General features: G+C 41.8%; 1 protein-coding gene across 1 annotated transcript in view; it reads right to left on the bottom strand.

Moving 5' to 3' along the window:
• ASH1L (ASH1 like histone lysine methyltransferase) overlaps positions 1 to 15,106 on the bottom strand; it is a 505,039-nt gene that overhangs the window by 12,238 nt on the left and 477,695 nt on the right. Inside the window, exons 26-27 of the mRNA XM_053703215.1 lie at positions 9,798 to 9,838; positions 9,390 to 9,691 (exon numbers count right to left, since the gene is read on the bottom strand). Coding sequence (XP_053559190.1) covers positions 9,390 to 9,691; positions 9,798 to 9,838 — 343 coding nt within the window. The remainder of the gene's footprint in view (positions 1 to 9,389; positions 9,692 to 9,797; positions 9,839 to 15,106) is intronic.

Here is a 15,106-nt window from a genome sequence, read left to right as displayed (position 1 = left end):
TGACCTCTCCTTTTACCAGAATAAACAACAAACAAAGAAGATGTTTGTCTAAAATCCTTTGTAGCATCTAAATAGAATTTTAGAGCACGAACTACATCCAAATTGTGCAACAAACGTTCCTTCTTTGAAACTGGATTCGGACACAAAGAAGGCACGACTATCTCCTGGTTAATGTTTTTGTTAGAAACAACTTTCGGAAGAAAACCAGGTTTAGTACGTAAAACCACCTTATCTGCATGGAACACCAGATAAGGAGGAGAACACTGCAGAGCAGATAATTCTGAAACTCTTCTAGCAGAAGAAATTGCAACCAAAAACAAAACTTTCCAAGATAATAACTTAATATCAACGGAATGTAAGGGTTCAAACGGAACCCCCTGAAGAACTGAAAGAACTAAATTGAGACTCCAAGGAGGAGTCAAAGGTTTGTAAACAGGCTTGATTCTAACCAGAGCCTGAACAAAGGCTTGAACATCTGGCACAGCTGCCAGCTTTTTGTGAAGTAACACAGACAAGGCAGAAATCTGTCCCTTCAAAGAACTTGCAGATAATCCTTTCTCCAAACCTTCTTGAAGAAAGGATAGAATCTTAGGAATTTTTACCTTGTCCCAAGGGAATCCTTTAGATTCACACCAACAGATATATTTTTTCCATATTTTGTGGTAGATTTTTCTAGTTACAGGCTTTCTGGCCTGAACAAGAGTATCAATGACAGAATCTGAGAACCCTCGCTTTGATAAGATCAAGCGTTCAATCTCCAAGCAGTCAGTTGGAGTGAGACCAGATTCGGATGTTCGAACGGACCTTGAACAAGAAGGTCTCGTCTCAAAGGTAGCTTCCATGGTGGAGCCGATGACATATTCACCAGGTCTGCATACCAAGTCCTGCGTGGCCACGCAGGAGCTATCAAGATCACCGATGCCCTCTCCTGATTGATCCTGGCTACCAGCCTGGGGATGAGAGGAAACGGCGGGAATACATAAGCTAGTTTGAAGGTCCAAGGTGCTACTAGTGCATCTACTAGAGTCGCCTTGGGATCCCTGGATCTGGACCCGTAGCAAGGAACCTTGAAGTTCTGACGAGAGGCCATCAGATCCATGTCTGGAATGCCCCACAATTGAGTAATTTGGGCAAAGATTTCCGGATGGAGTTCCCACTCCCCCGGATGAAATGTCTGACGACTCAGAAAATCCGCTTCCCAATTTTCCACTCCTGGGATGTGGATTGCAGACAAGTGGCAGGAGTGAGTCTCCGCCCATTGAATGATTTTGGTCACTTCTTCCATCGCCAGGGAACTCCTTGTTCCCCCCTGATGGTTGATGTACGCAACAGTCGTCATGTTGTCTGATTGAAACCGTATGAACTTGGCCTTTGCTAGCTGAGGCCAAGCCTTGAGAGCATTGAATATCGCTCTCAGTTCCAGAATATTTATCGGGAGAAGAGATTCTTCCCGAGACCAAAGACCCTGAGCTTTCAGGGGTCCCCAGACCGTGCCCCAGCCCACCAGACTGGCGTCGGTCGTGACAATGACCCACTCTGGTCTGCGGAAGCTCATCCCCTGTGACAGGTTGTCCAGGGACAGCCACCAACGGAGTGAATCTCTGGTCCTCTGATCTACTTGTATCGTCGGAGACAAGTCTGTATAGTCCCCATTCCACTGACTGAGCATGCACAGTTGTAATGGTCTTAGATGAATTCGCGCAAAAGGAACTATGTCCATTGCCGCTACCATCAAACCTATTACTTCCATGCACTGCGCTATGGAAGGAAGAGGAACAGAATGAAGTATTTGACAAGAGTTTAGAAGTTTTGATTTTCTGGCCTCTGTCAGAAAAATCCTCATTTTTAAGGAGTCTATTATTGTTCCCAAGAAGGGAACCCTTGTTGACGGAGATAGCGAACTTTTTTCTACGTTCACTTTCCACCCGTGAGATCTGAGAAAGGCCAGGACAATGTCCGTGTGAGCCTTTGCTTGTGGAAGGGACGACGCTTGAATCAGAATGTCGTCCAAGTAAGGTACTACTGCAATGCCCCTTGGTCTTAGCACCGCTAGAAGGGACCCTAGTACCTTTGTGAAAATTCTTGGAGCAGTGGCTAATCCGAACGGAAGTGCCACAAACTGGTAATGCTTGTCCAGGAATGCGAACCTTAGGAACCGATGATGTTCCTTGTGGATAGGAATATGTAGATACGCATCCTTTAAATCCACCGTGGTCATGAATTGACCTTCCTGGATGGAAGGAAGAATTGTTCGAATGGTTTCCATTTTGAACGATGGAACCTTGAGAAACTTGTTTAGGATCTTGAGATCTAAGATTGGTCTGAATGTTCCCTCTTTTTTGGGAACTACGAACAGATTGGAGTAGAACCCCATCCCTTGTTCTCCTAATGGAACAGGATGAATCACTCCCATTTTTAACAGGTCTTCTACACAATGTAAGAATGCCTGTTTTTTTATGTGGTCTGAAGACAATTGAGACCTGTGGAACCTCCCCCTTGGGGGAAGCCCCTTGAATTCCAGAAGATAACCTTGGGAGACTATTTCTAGTGCCCAAGGATCCAGAACATCTCTTGCCCAAGCCTGAGCGAAGAGAGAGAGTCTGCCCCCCACCAGATCCGGTCCCGGATCGGGGGCCAACATCTCATGCTGTCTTGGTAGCAGTGGCAGGTTTCTTGGCCTGCTTTCCTTTGTTCCAGCCTTGCATTGGCCTCCAGGCTGGCTTGGCTTGAGAAGTATTACCCTCTTGCTTAGAGGACGTAGCACTTGGGGCTGGTCCGTTTCTGCGAAAGGGACGAAAATTAGGTTTATTTTTGGCTTTGAAAGACCTATCCTGAGGAAGGGCGTGGCCCTTGCCCCCAGTGATATCAGAGATAATCTCTTTCAAGTCAGGGCCAAACAGCGTTTTCCCCTTGAAAGGAATGTTAAGCAATTTGTTCTTGGAAGACGCATCCGCTGACCAAGATTTTAGCCAAAGCGCTCTGCGCGCCACAATAGCAAAACCAGAATTTTTCGCCGCTAACCTAGCCAATTGCAAAGTGGCGTCTAGGGTGAAAGAATTAGCCAATTTGAGAGCATGAATTCTGTCCATAATCTCCTCATAAGAAGAAGAATTATTATTGAGCGCCTTTTCTAGTTCATCGAACCAGAAACACGCTGCTGTAGTGACAGGAACAATGCATGAAATTGGTTGTAGAAGGTAACCTTGCTGAACAAACATCTTTTTAAGCAAACCCTCTAATTTTTTATCCATAGGATCTTTGAAAGCACAACTATCTTCTATGGGTATAGTGGTGCGTTTGTTTAGAGTAGAAACCGCCCCCTCGACCTTGGGGACTGTCTGCCATAAGTCCTTTCTGGGGTCGACCATAGGAAACAATTTCTTAAATATGGGGGGAGGGACGAAAGGTATACCGGGCCTTTCCCATTCTTTATTTACAATGTCCGCCACCCGCTTGGGTATAGGAAAAGCTTCGGGGGGCCCCGGGACCTCTAGGAACTTGTCCATTTTACATAATTTCTCTGGAATGACCAAATTCTCACAATCATCCAGAGTAAATAACACCTCCTTAAGCAGAGCGCGGAGATGTTCCAATTTAAATTTAAATGTAATCACATCAGGTTCAGCTTGTTGAGAAATTTTCCCTGAATCTGAAATTTCTCCCTCAGACAAAACCTCCCTGGCCCCCTCAGACTGGTGTAGGGGCACTTCAGAACCAATATCATCAGCGTCCTCATGCTCTTCAGTATTTTCTAAAACAGAGCAGTCGCGCTTTCGCTGATAAGTGGGCATTTTGGCTAAAATGTTTTTGATAGAATTATCCATTACAGCCGTTAATTGTTGCATAGTAAGGAGTATTGGCGCACTAGATGTACTAGGGGCCTCCTGTGTGGGCAAGACTGGTGTAGACGAAGGAGGGGATGATGCAGTACCATGCTTACTCCCCTCACTTGAGGAATCATCTTGGGCATCATTTTCTCTAAATTTTGTGTCACATAAATCACATCTATTTAAATGAGAAGGAACCTTGGCTTCCCCACATACAGAACACAGTCTATCTGGTAGTTCAGACATGTTAAACAGGCATAAACTTGATAACAAAGTACAAAAAACGTTTTAAAATAAAACCGTTACTGTCACTTTAAATTTTAAACTGAACACACTTTATTACTGCATATGTGAAAAAGTATGAAGGAATTGTTCAAAATTCACCAAAATTTCACCACAGTGTCTTAAAGCCTTAAAAGTATTGCACACCAAATTTGGAAGCTTTAACCCTTAAAATAACGGAACCGGAGCCGTTTTTATATTTAACCCCTTTACAGTCCCTGGTATCTGCTTTGCTGAGACCCAACCAAGCCCAAAGGGGAATACGATACCAAATGACGCCTTCAGAAAGTCTTTTCTATGTATCAGAGCTCCTCACACATGCATCTGCATGTCATGCTTCCCAAAAACAAGTGCGCAATAGAGGCGCGAAAATGAGACTCTGCCTATGATTAGGGAAAACCCCTAGAGAATAAGGTGTCCAATACAGTGCCTGCCGGTTATTTTACATAGTTCCCAAGATTAAAATAATTCCTCAAGGCTATGGAGTATAAAATATGCTTATATATAAATCGTTTTAGCCCAGAAAATGTCTACAGTCTTAAAAGCCCTTGTGAAGCCCTTTTTTCTCTTTATGTAATAAAAATGGCTTACCGGATCCCATAGGGAAAATGACAGCTTCCAGCATTACATCGTCTTGTTAGAAATGTGTCATACCTCAAGCAGCAAAAGTCTGCTCCCTGTTTCCCCCAACTGAAGTTAATTCCTCTCAACAGTCCTGTGTGGAAACAGCCATCGATTTTAGTAACGGTTGCTAAAATCATTTTCCTCTTACAAACAGAAATCTTCATCTCTTTTCTGTTTCAGAGTAAATAGTACATACCAGCACTATTTTAAAATAACAAACTCTTGATTGAATAATAAAAACTACAGTTAAACACCAAAAAACTCTAAGCCATCTCCGTGGAGATGTTGCCTGTACAACGGCAAAGAGAATGACTGGGGAAGGCGGAGCCTAGGAGGGATCATGTGACCAGCTTTGCTGGGCTCTTTGCCATTTCCTGTTGGGGAGGAGAATATCCCACAAGTAAGGATGACGCCGTGGACCGGACACACCTATGTTGGAGAAAGTCTGTCGACTTAGAAAATCTGCCTCCCAGTTCTCTACACCTGGGATATGGATAGCTGATAGGTGGCAAGAGTGAGTCTCTGCCAAACAAATTATCTTTGAAACTTCCAACATCGCTAGGGAACTCCTTGTTCCCCCTTGATGGTTGATGTAAGCCACAGTCGTGATGTTGTCCGACTGAAATCTGATGAACCTCATTGTCGCTAGCTGAGGCCAAGCCTGAAGAGCATTGAATATCGCTCTTAGTTCCAGAATGTTTATTGGAAGGAGGGTCTCCTCCTGAGTCCATGATCCCTGAGCCTTCAGGGAGTTCCAGACTGCCCCCCAGCCTAGAAGGCTGGCATCTGTCGTTACTATTGTCCAATCTGGCCTGCGAAAGGTCATACCTTTGGACAGATGGACCCAAGATAGCCACCAGAGAAGAGAATCCCTGGTCTCTTGATCCAGATTTAGTAGAAGGGACAAATCTGTGTAATCCCCATTCCACTGACTGAGCATGCAGAGTTGCAGCGGTCTGAGATGTAGGCGGGCAAACGGCACTATGTCAACCATTAAGCCGATTACTTCCATACACTGAGTAGAGTAAAGAACACGGCATGAATTTAGAAGTTTTGATAACCTGGTCTCTGTCAGGTAAATCCTCATTTCTACAGAATCTATCAGAGTTCCCAGAAAGGAAACTCTTGTGAGAGGGGATAGAACTCTTCTCTTCGTTCACTTTCCACCCGTGCGACCTCAGAAATGCCAGAACTATGTCCGTATGAGACTTGGGACCGCCAGAAGTGACCCCAGAACCTTCGTAAAGATTCTTGGAGCTGTAGCTGACCCAAAGGGAAGAGCTACAAACTGGTAATGCCTGTCCAGGAAGGCAAACCTGAGAAACCGTTGATGATCTTTGTGAATCAGAATGTGAAGATAAGCATCCTTTAAATCCACTGTAGTCATGTATTGACCCTCCTGGATCATAGGTAGGATGGTACGAATAGTCTCCATCTTGAATGATGGGACCATGAGAAATTTGTTTAGGATCTTAAGATCTAAGATTGGTCTGAAGGTTCCCTCCTTCTTGGATTTGAATAGAAGCCTTGTCCCTGTTCCTCCTTTGGAACTGGGTGGATCACTCCCATAACTTGGAGGTCTTGGACACAATGTAAGAATGCCTCTCTCTTTATCTGGTTTGCAGATAATTGTGAAAGGTGAAATCTCCCTTTTGGAGGGGAAGCTTTGAAGTCCAGAAGATATCCCTGGACATCTCTTGCCCAAGCCTGGGCGAAGAGAGGAAGTCTGCCCTCTACTAGATCCGTTACCGGATCGGGGGCCAATCCTTCATGCTGTCTTAGAGGCAGCAGCAGGCTTTTTGGCCTGCTTACCTTTGTTCCAAGCCTGGTTAGGTCTCCAGACCGACTTGGACTGGGCAAAAGTTCCCTCTTGTTTTGTATTAGAGGAAGTTGATGCCGCACTCGTCTTAAAGTTTCGAAAGGCACGAAAATTAGTCTGTTTGGCCCTTGATTTATTAGACCTGTCCTGAGGGAGGGCATGACCTTTTCCTACCGTGATATCAGAAATGATCTCCTTCAAACCAGGCCCGAATAGGGTCTGCCCCTTGAAGGGAATATTTAGAAGCTTAGACTTTGAAGTAACGTCAGCTGACCATGATTTAAGCCATAGCGCCCTACGCGCCTGAATAGCAAAACCAGAATTCTTAGCCGTTAGTTTAGTCAAATGAACAATGGCATCAGAAACAAATGAATTGGCTAGCTTAAGTGCTCTAAGCTTGTCAAGTATATCGTCCAATGGAGTCTCTACCTGTAAAGCCTCTTCCAGAGACTTAAACCAGAAGGCCGCCGCAGCAGTGACTGGGGCAATGCATGCAAGAGGCTGTAGAACAAAACCTTGTTGAATAAACATTTTCTTAAGGTAACCCTCTAACTTTTTATCCATTGGATCTAAGAAAGCACAACTGTCCTCGACGGGGATAGTAGTACGCTTAGCTAGGGTAGACACTGCTCCCTCCACCTTAGGGACCGTTTGCCATAAGTCCCGTGTGGCGGCATCTATTGGAAACAATTTTTTAAAAATAGGAGGGGGAGAGAACGGTACACCTGGTCTATCCCATTCCTTAGTAATAATTTCTGAAAACCTTTTAGGTATTGGAAAAACATCAGTGTAAACAGGCACTGCATAGTATTTATCCAATCTGCACAATTTCTCTGGCACTGCAATGGTGTCACAGTCATTCAGAGTAGCTAAAACCTCCCTGAGCAACACGCGGAGGTGTTCAAGCTTAAATTTAAATGTTGCCATATCAGAATCAGGTTGAATCATCTTCCCTGAGTCAGAAACATCACCCACAGAAAGAAGCTCTCCTTCCTCAGCTTCTGCATATTGTGAGGGGGTATCAGACATAGCTACTAAAGCGTCAGAGTGCTCTGTATTTCTTCTAATCCCAGAGCTGTCTCGCTTTCCTCGTAACCCAGGTAGTCTGGATAATACCGCTGACAGTGTATTATCCATGACTGCCGCCATGTCTTGTAAAGTAAACGCCATGGGTGCGCTAGATGTACTTGGCACCTCTTGAGCGCGAGTCCCTTGAGCGGGAGTCAAAGGCTCTGACACGTGGGGCGAGTTAGTCGGCATAACTTCCCCCCTTGTCAGATTCCTCTGGTGATAAATCTTTTAAAGACAGAATATGGTCTTTATAACTTAAAGTGAAATCAGTACATTTGGTACACATTCTAAGAGGGGGTTCCACCATGGCTTCTAAACATAATGAACAAGCAGTTTCCTCTATGTCAGACATGTTTAAACAGACTAGCAATGAGACCAGCAAGCTTGGAAAACACTTTACAGAAAGTTAACAAGCAAAAAATAAAAACGGTACTGTGCCTTTAAGAAAAATAAAAAAAGGTCAGAATTTGAAAAACAGTGAAAAAAAGCAGTAAAACAAACAAAATGTTTACAGTGTGTATAATAGGCTAACAGAGCATTGCACCCACTTGCAAATGGATGATTAACCCCTTAGTTTCAAAAACAGATAAAAAAAACTAAATAGACGTTTTTTTAACAGTCACAACAAACTGCCACAGCTCTGCTGTGGCCCTACCTTGCCATACATACGACTTTAGAAACCCTTCAGAGAGGTCCTATAGCATTCAGGGAACTCCTTCAAGGAAACGGAATGTCTCAGTCTGCAAAAGCTAATGCGCAATTAGGCGCGAAATTAGGCCCCTCCCACTTCCTGTCTACACAGTGAGAGGCCTAACAAACTATCCCTAGGCAAATTTAAGCCAGCCATGTGGAAAAACTGGGCCCCAATAAAGTTTATCACCAAAAAGCATATAAAAAACGTTTAAGCACTCCCAGCAAACGTTTAATATTTCAGTAATTTGAAAAAAATAGTAAGCATGATACCAGTCATTATTAAATCACTGTAATCAGGCTTACCTTAAATAAATCCGGTATCAACAGCATTTTGTAGCATATACATTTCTCTAGAAAAAATTAGACTGCACATACCTCATAGCAGGATACCCTGCACGCCATTCCCCAAGCTGAAGTTACCTCTCTCTTCAGTTATGTGTGAGAACAGCAATGGATCTTAGTTACAACCTGCTAAGATCATTAGAGACCACAGGCAGATTCTTCTTCTATTTTCTGCCTGAGACCAAAATAGTACAACTCCGGTACCATTTGAAAATAACAAACTTTTGAATTTGAAGAAAAACAACTAAATTACACCACATCTCTCTAACTGCTTCCATGCTTGTCGAGAGCTGCAAGAGAATGACTGGAGGTTGCAGTTAGGGGAGGAGCTATATAGACAGCTCTGCTGTGGGTGATCCTCTTGCAGCTTCCTGTTGGGAAGGAGAATATCCCTCAAGTAATGGATGATCCGTGGACTAGATACACCTTACAAGAGAAAAAGATAAGGGCATATGAATGTAGGTACAATTTGAGCTTTCTATTCCCTATTGTAAGAAACCTGGTTTAGGGATCCTGAGACAGAATGTGGAGGAGTGCTGCAGTACCGGATGAATCTGTTGAGCTAAGAAACTGTGAGGTCCTAGCCTGCTTATTAAGCACCTGGAGGTGCCATCTATTTCTGAATGCATTTGTTATTTATTCCTTTAACTCTTGCATATTGATTTACTACACTATGTGGCACTTTGGTTCTGTTCTTTACAATACAGATGTTAAAGGGAGATGATGCTCACCATTCTTTCCCGGAATTTTCTCTAGCAATTTAAGAAGAATCTGGTTAAGTTTGTCTCTTTGTGCCTGCCTTCTCTCCTGGAGGGAGCACAATCGAGGTGAATGACGGTTGCTATCTTCAACTATAGCTCTTTCCTCTGTGATTTCTACAGATGTGGACATAACCTCCGTCTCTTCAGGAACAGATACTTCACTGGGGGCCATTTCTTGATTTTCCAGTAAGTCTTCCATTAGAGGAAGGGTGTCATCTTCTAGGGAAAGATCTCTACTGGCTGGTTTGGGACGTTCAGATTTCCATGATGATCTGTGAAGTACAATACATAAATCAATAATAATAAAAAATGAGGAGGTGCCTATAGCTGAATACTTGGCCTGCTTCTTTAACTATCAGAAATAGATGTAGTACTTACCTTCCTCCATTTCGCTTGTAATTATCTGGAACATAGTGAGGCTGAAAAGAAGACAATATGGAAATAAGTGAAAGTGTCTTGATGAAGTTGAACAATGTTTGTCCTAATATAGAAATAAGAAATAGAAGAACAAAATTTGTTCAAGTAAAAAAATTAAGTAATTGTGCATTTTGACTGACAATTGATAATTATCGGGGGGAAAAGTAAAGGTCTAGCCTAATGAACGAATGATTTTTTTCCCTTTTTGATTGAGGAATAATAAACAAGTAAGTAGTAACGGGGTGTCACTTTGGATGGATAACTACAGTGTAGAAGGGTCAAATTTAAACATTATTTAGAGTTAAATTGAAATTAAATCCATATTTTTTTTTCACGATTCAGATGGAACATACAATTTTAATAAACTTCCAATTTACTTTTATTATCTAATTTGCTACATTCCCTTGATATCCTTTGTTGAAAATCATACCTAGGTAGGCTCAGGACATGTGAGCTGGCTACCAATTGGTGGCTGCACATATATGTTTTTTGTCATTGCCTTACTGATGCGTTCAGTTAGCTCCCTTAGAGCATTGATACCAAAAGAATTAAGCAAAAATGATAATAGAAGTAAACTGTAAAGTTGTTTAAAAATGTATGCTCTATATGAATCATAAAAGAAAAAGTTTTGGTTTCATGTCCCTTTAAGGTATATCATAATGGAGGAAGAAAGAGGTAAAGTCTGCTTTGATGAGCAATGGAATAAGGTCAAATGTCTGCCATGAAAAAGGTAATGCAGGCAATGAAGGACAGCAGTGCAAATGATACGGACCAAGAAGGGGACAAGGTTACACCTGATGTACAAGACTATCATACATCTTACTATAAAACAGAATTTATACTTACCGATAAATTTCTTTCTTTCAGGATGAAGAGTGTCCATAGGAGTCCATAACATGTGGGATATATTTCCCGCCACAAGGAGTAGGTCAAGAACCCTCACAAAAGCTATTAATCCCTCCCACCTCCTCTCCCCACTCAGTTTACATATAGCCTAGCAGAGGAGAGCGACATAAAAAAGGTAGGAAAGACAGAAAGCAGGGTTAAGAGGTGCAAATAAGAACTGTCGCCCATACAGCAAAAATCCAGGTGGGACACTGGAACCTGAAGGGCTGTCCTGCAAAAAGCAGCCATGGAAGAAGTATAAATATCAAAATGATAAAATTTAGAAAAGGTATGGAGAGAAGCCCAAGTTGCCAACTTGCACATCTGTTCCAAGGAGGCATAATTTTTTAAGGCACCAGAAGTATATACAGACTTAGTAGAATGAGCAGTTACTCTTTTTGGAGTCAGTTTTCTCACAACCAAATAAGCCTTACGAATAGTCTGCTTCAGCCATGACGCCCAGGCCACTGTTGTAGCCTTTTGACCCTTTCTGGGATCTGAAAAGTGGATAAATAAAAAAAGAAGTCTGTCTAAAATTTTTAGTAGCCTGAAGATAAAATCTTAAGGCTCTGACCACATCCAAATTGTGAAGTAGGCATTACTTAGAGTTAAAAGGATTTTGACACAGCAAAGGAACAACACTCACCTGATTAATATTCTCTGAAAACACTACCTTTGAAAGAAAATCATATTTAGTCCAGAGGACCGCTTTATCCTGATGACAAACCAAAAAGGGGTGATCAGAAGACAGAGCTGATAATTCAGAAACTCTTCTAGCCGAAAGACTAGAGTATATCATATGTGCTCTTGGATCTCTTGACCTGGCACAATAAACCGGATGTTTGTGGTTCAATTTGGATGCAATAAGATCTATTTCCATAAGACCCCACCTCAGGACTAATTGATTAAAGAGTCCTGATGAAGAGACCATTCTCCTTGATGGACAGACTGACAACATAGGTAATCTGCTTCCCAATTGTTCACTCCAGGAATGTGAATAGCCCATAGGGTGCAGTGGTTTTCTTCTGCCCAAGCCAGAATGTGAGATACCTCTCGCATAGATAAGGGACTTCAAGGCCCTTTCGGATTGATGTACGCCATGTCAATTTTTCCTGCTTGAGAAGGGACCAAGACTGAGGGCCACGAATTGTTAATGTTTATTGAGAAGCAAATCTTAGCAACTGGAAATAGTCCAAGTGTAGATACGCATCCTTTATAACTATGGTTGTCATAAATTGACCTTCCTGATCTAAAGGCAAAATGGTACGAATCGTTTCCATTTTGAAAGAAGGTACGCAAACAAATTTGAGTCTTTAGGTTCAGGATAGGACGGTAGGTGCCCTCCTTCTTTAGGACAATTAAGAGGTTGGAATCAAAACCTTGTCCCTGTTCAGAGATTGGAATAGGTTGGATCACTCCCATGTCTTCTAAATCTTTAACACATTGAACAAAGGCAGCCCCCTTCACAGGATCTCTTGGAACGCGAGACAGATTAAACCGTTCCCAGGGAGGTCTGGTGCGAAAGCCAATGCGATAACCCTAGTATATGATATTAAGAGATCTTGAACTGATCAGGACCAGGCCTTTTGAATCCAAATCATCTGTCCCCTACCAGAAGATCTGCTGGGCAGGGGGCCGTCCCTTCATGCAGATTTCTAATTGAAATTTGACTTTTTGGTCTATTCTTAGACCAAGAATATACTGGCTTCCAGGAAAGTTTGGAAGACTCAGATTTTTGTTTGGAGGGGGACTTATGATCTCTAGGGGAGCGAAAAAACAAACAAAAACAATTAGTTTGTACTTCCCCTTAGACTTCTTGTCCTAAGGTAGAAAAGTCCCTTTCCCAGGTCACAGTGTTGACAATAGAATCCAATTCTGATCCAAAAAGCATCTTCCCTCAAAAAGGGACCGACAGCAGCCTATTCTTGGAAACCATATACAATGGCCAAGATTTAAGCCATAAAGCTCTAATTAATAAAACAACAATGGACATATTCTTGAAATCAATTTTAATGATGTCAAAGACCACATCACAAATTAAATCAGCCATCTTAAGGACTTGAATGCGAATATCCTTTAGAAGATTGATCATAAACCATCTGAGAAAGTGAATCACACCAGAAGGATGCCGCAGCAGCCACACAAGTCCCAGCTGAAGAGCTGATTAGGAAAATAATTTCCTAAGCAAGGACTCAGATTTGCGGTCCATTGGATCTCTAAACGAAGAACTATCCTCCATAGGAATAGTAGTATGTCTTGCGAAGGTGGAAATAGCACCATCAACCTTAGGGACTACTGCTCAAGTTGTCAAATTATTTTCTGAAAGTGGATACATTCTTTTGAACCTGTAAGAAGGTGCATAAGGAATGCTTGGCTTCTTTCATTCTTCGGCTATATATTCTGTAACCAAGTAGGGTGCTTCAAAGGTCTTAAGCACTTTGGGCAGAGCTTTAAATACCTGATTCAACATATTTACTGGCTTGGAATCCTCAGGACTCAGTTCTGATAGTTCTAAGGTATTCAAAACCTCTGAAGCAGGGAGAGGGTCCACTTTAAATCTAAATGTGAAATCAGTCTCGGGCTCAGTTGCTGGTTCAGGGTCATCAGAGGAGATTTCATCCTAAGAGCCCTCAGAAAGAGACTCAGCCGAGTCAGAGCTTTGTAAGCTAGGTGGTAACTGAGCCTGGGGTGCAGAGCACCTCTCTCAACCTCTTCTTTGAGGCCAAGAACAAACTGAGTGGGGAGAGGAGGTGGGAGGGGTTAAAAGCTATTGTGAGGGTTCTTGACCTCCTCCTGGTGGCAGGAAATATATCTAACGTTATGTACTCCTAAAAACAGTCATCATCTTATAAAGAAAAAGGGAGGGAGTGAGATGATGGATAAGCGAGAAAAGGATAACTAGAGAAAAAAGCATTAAAGGGACAATAAACACTTTGAGATAGTAATATAAAATGGTGAACTGTAAATATAAAAACACTATGCAATATACTTTCATAATTTATTTTGTACCTTTTCCTGTAATTCCATTCTGAAAGTGTAAGCTTTTCAGATCCTGTTAGAAATTGCACGGTTATATTCCACACAGCAATTGGCTGCACACTCTAGTGACCTATTTATAACTGTCCCTAATTGGGTACAGCAGAGAAACCTAAGTTACAGCATGGCAGTGACCATTGTTTTATAGACATTAACACTTTACACTTATTTTGTCAATATTTAAACAACTAATGAAAGTTTTAAAAATACATATAACATGTTATTCTCAGACTAATCTTTTCCTTAAAGGTATCATTCTATCTAGCAATTATTTAGTGTTTAATGTCCTTAAGTCCAGTATGGGCAAGTGAATGGAAAATGAGATTTAATACGGAAAAATGTAAGGTTCTACATTTTGGAAGTAAAAATAAGCAGGCTATGTATTTTTTAAATGGGACAAGACTTAGCCAAACACAGGAGGAAAGGGATTTGGGAGTAGTAATAGATAACAAGCTAAAGATGAGTGCACAATGCAGGGCAGCGGCTTCAAAGGCTAATAAGATACTAGCATGTATTAAAAGAGGCATTGATTCAAGGGAGGAAAGCATAATTCTGTCATTATATAAAGCCCTGGTAAGACCTCACCTTGAGTTTGGAGTGCAGTTCTGGGGACCGATTGCTAAAAAAGATATTGCAGAACTAGAAAAAGTTCAGAGAAGGGCCACAAAGCTAATAAGGGGATTGGAGAAATTAACCTATGAGGAGAGGCTAGCCAAACTGGGTCTGTTCTCTTTAGAAAAAAGGCGCTTGAGAGGTGACATGATTACTTTATATAAATATATTCAAGGCCCATATACAGAGATGGCAGAAGCTCTTTTTATTCCAAGAAAATTGGTTCTGACAAGAGGTCATAATTTAAGGTTGGAGGAAAGGAGATTTAATCTCCTGCAACGGAAACGTTTTTTTCACTGTAAGAGCAATAAAATTGTGGAACTCATTACCAAAGGAGGTAGTGAATGCCAATACCATAGATACATTTAAAAATAGTCTGGATAAATTTCTGTATATAAACAAAATTCATGGATATGATTGCTAGTATTAAATGGGTCACATTTTAATGGGGTTATTTAAGCTTAACTGGAGCTTTTTGTAAGTATTTTAGATTTGTATAGGTTGAACTCGATGGACTTCAGTCTTTTTTCAACCTTATCTACTATGTTACTATGTTACTATGATAGGCATGGGCTAGAAAACATTAGAAATGCAGATATCCTATATTTATAACATCATGAAGTTACAGGACAAATCCACTAAATACACGTATAAAAGGACACAACTACAGTAGCATGGCTACCACTCACCATGCTATTGGTTTTCATCCTGAGACTGCAGCTCTCTTCAAAAGCTGT

This window comes from Bombina bombina, chromosome 1, assembly GCF_027579735.1.
Source record: "Bombina bombina isolate aBomBom1 chromosome 1, aBomBom1.pri, whole genome shotgun sequence".
In the NCBI taxonomy this organism is placed as follows: domain Eukaryota; kingdom Metazoa; phylum Chordata; class Amphibia; order Anura; family Bombinatoridae; genus Bombina; species Bombina bombina.
Note: the sequence above shows the minus strand (reverse complement) of the source record. Positions and strands in the feature narration are given on the sequence as shown.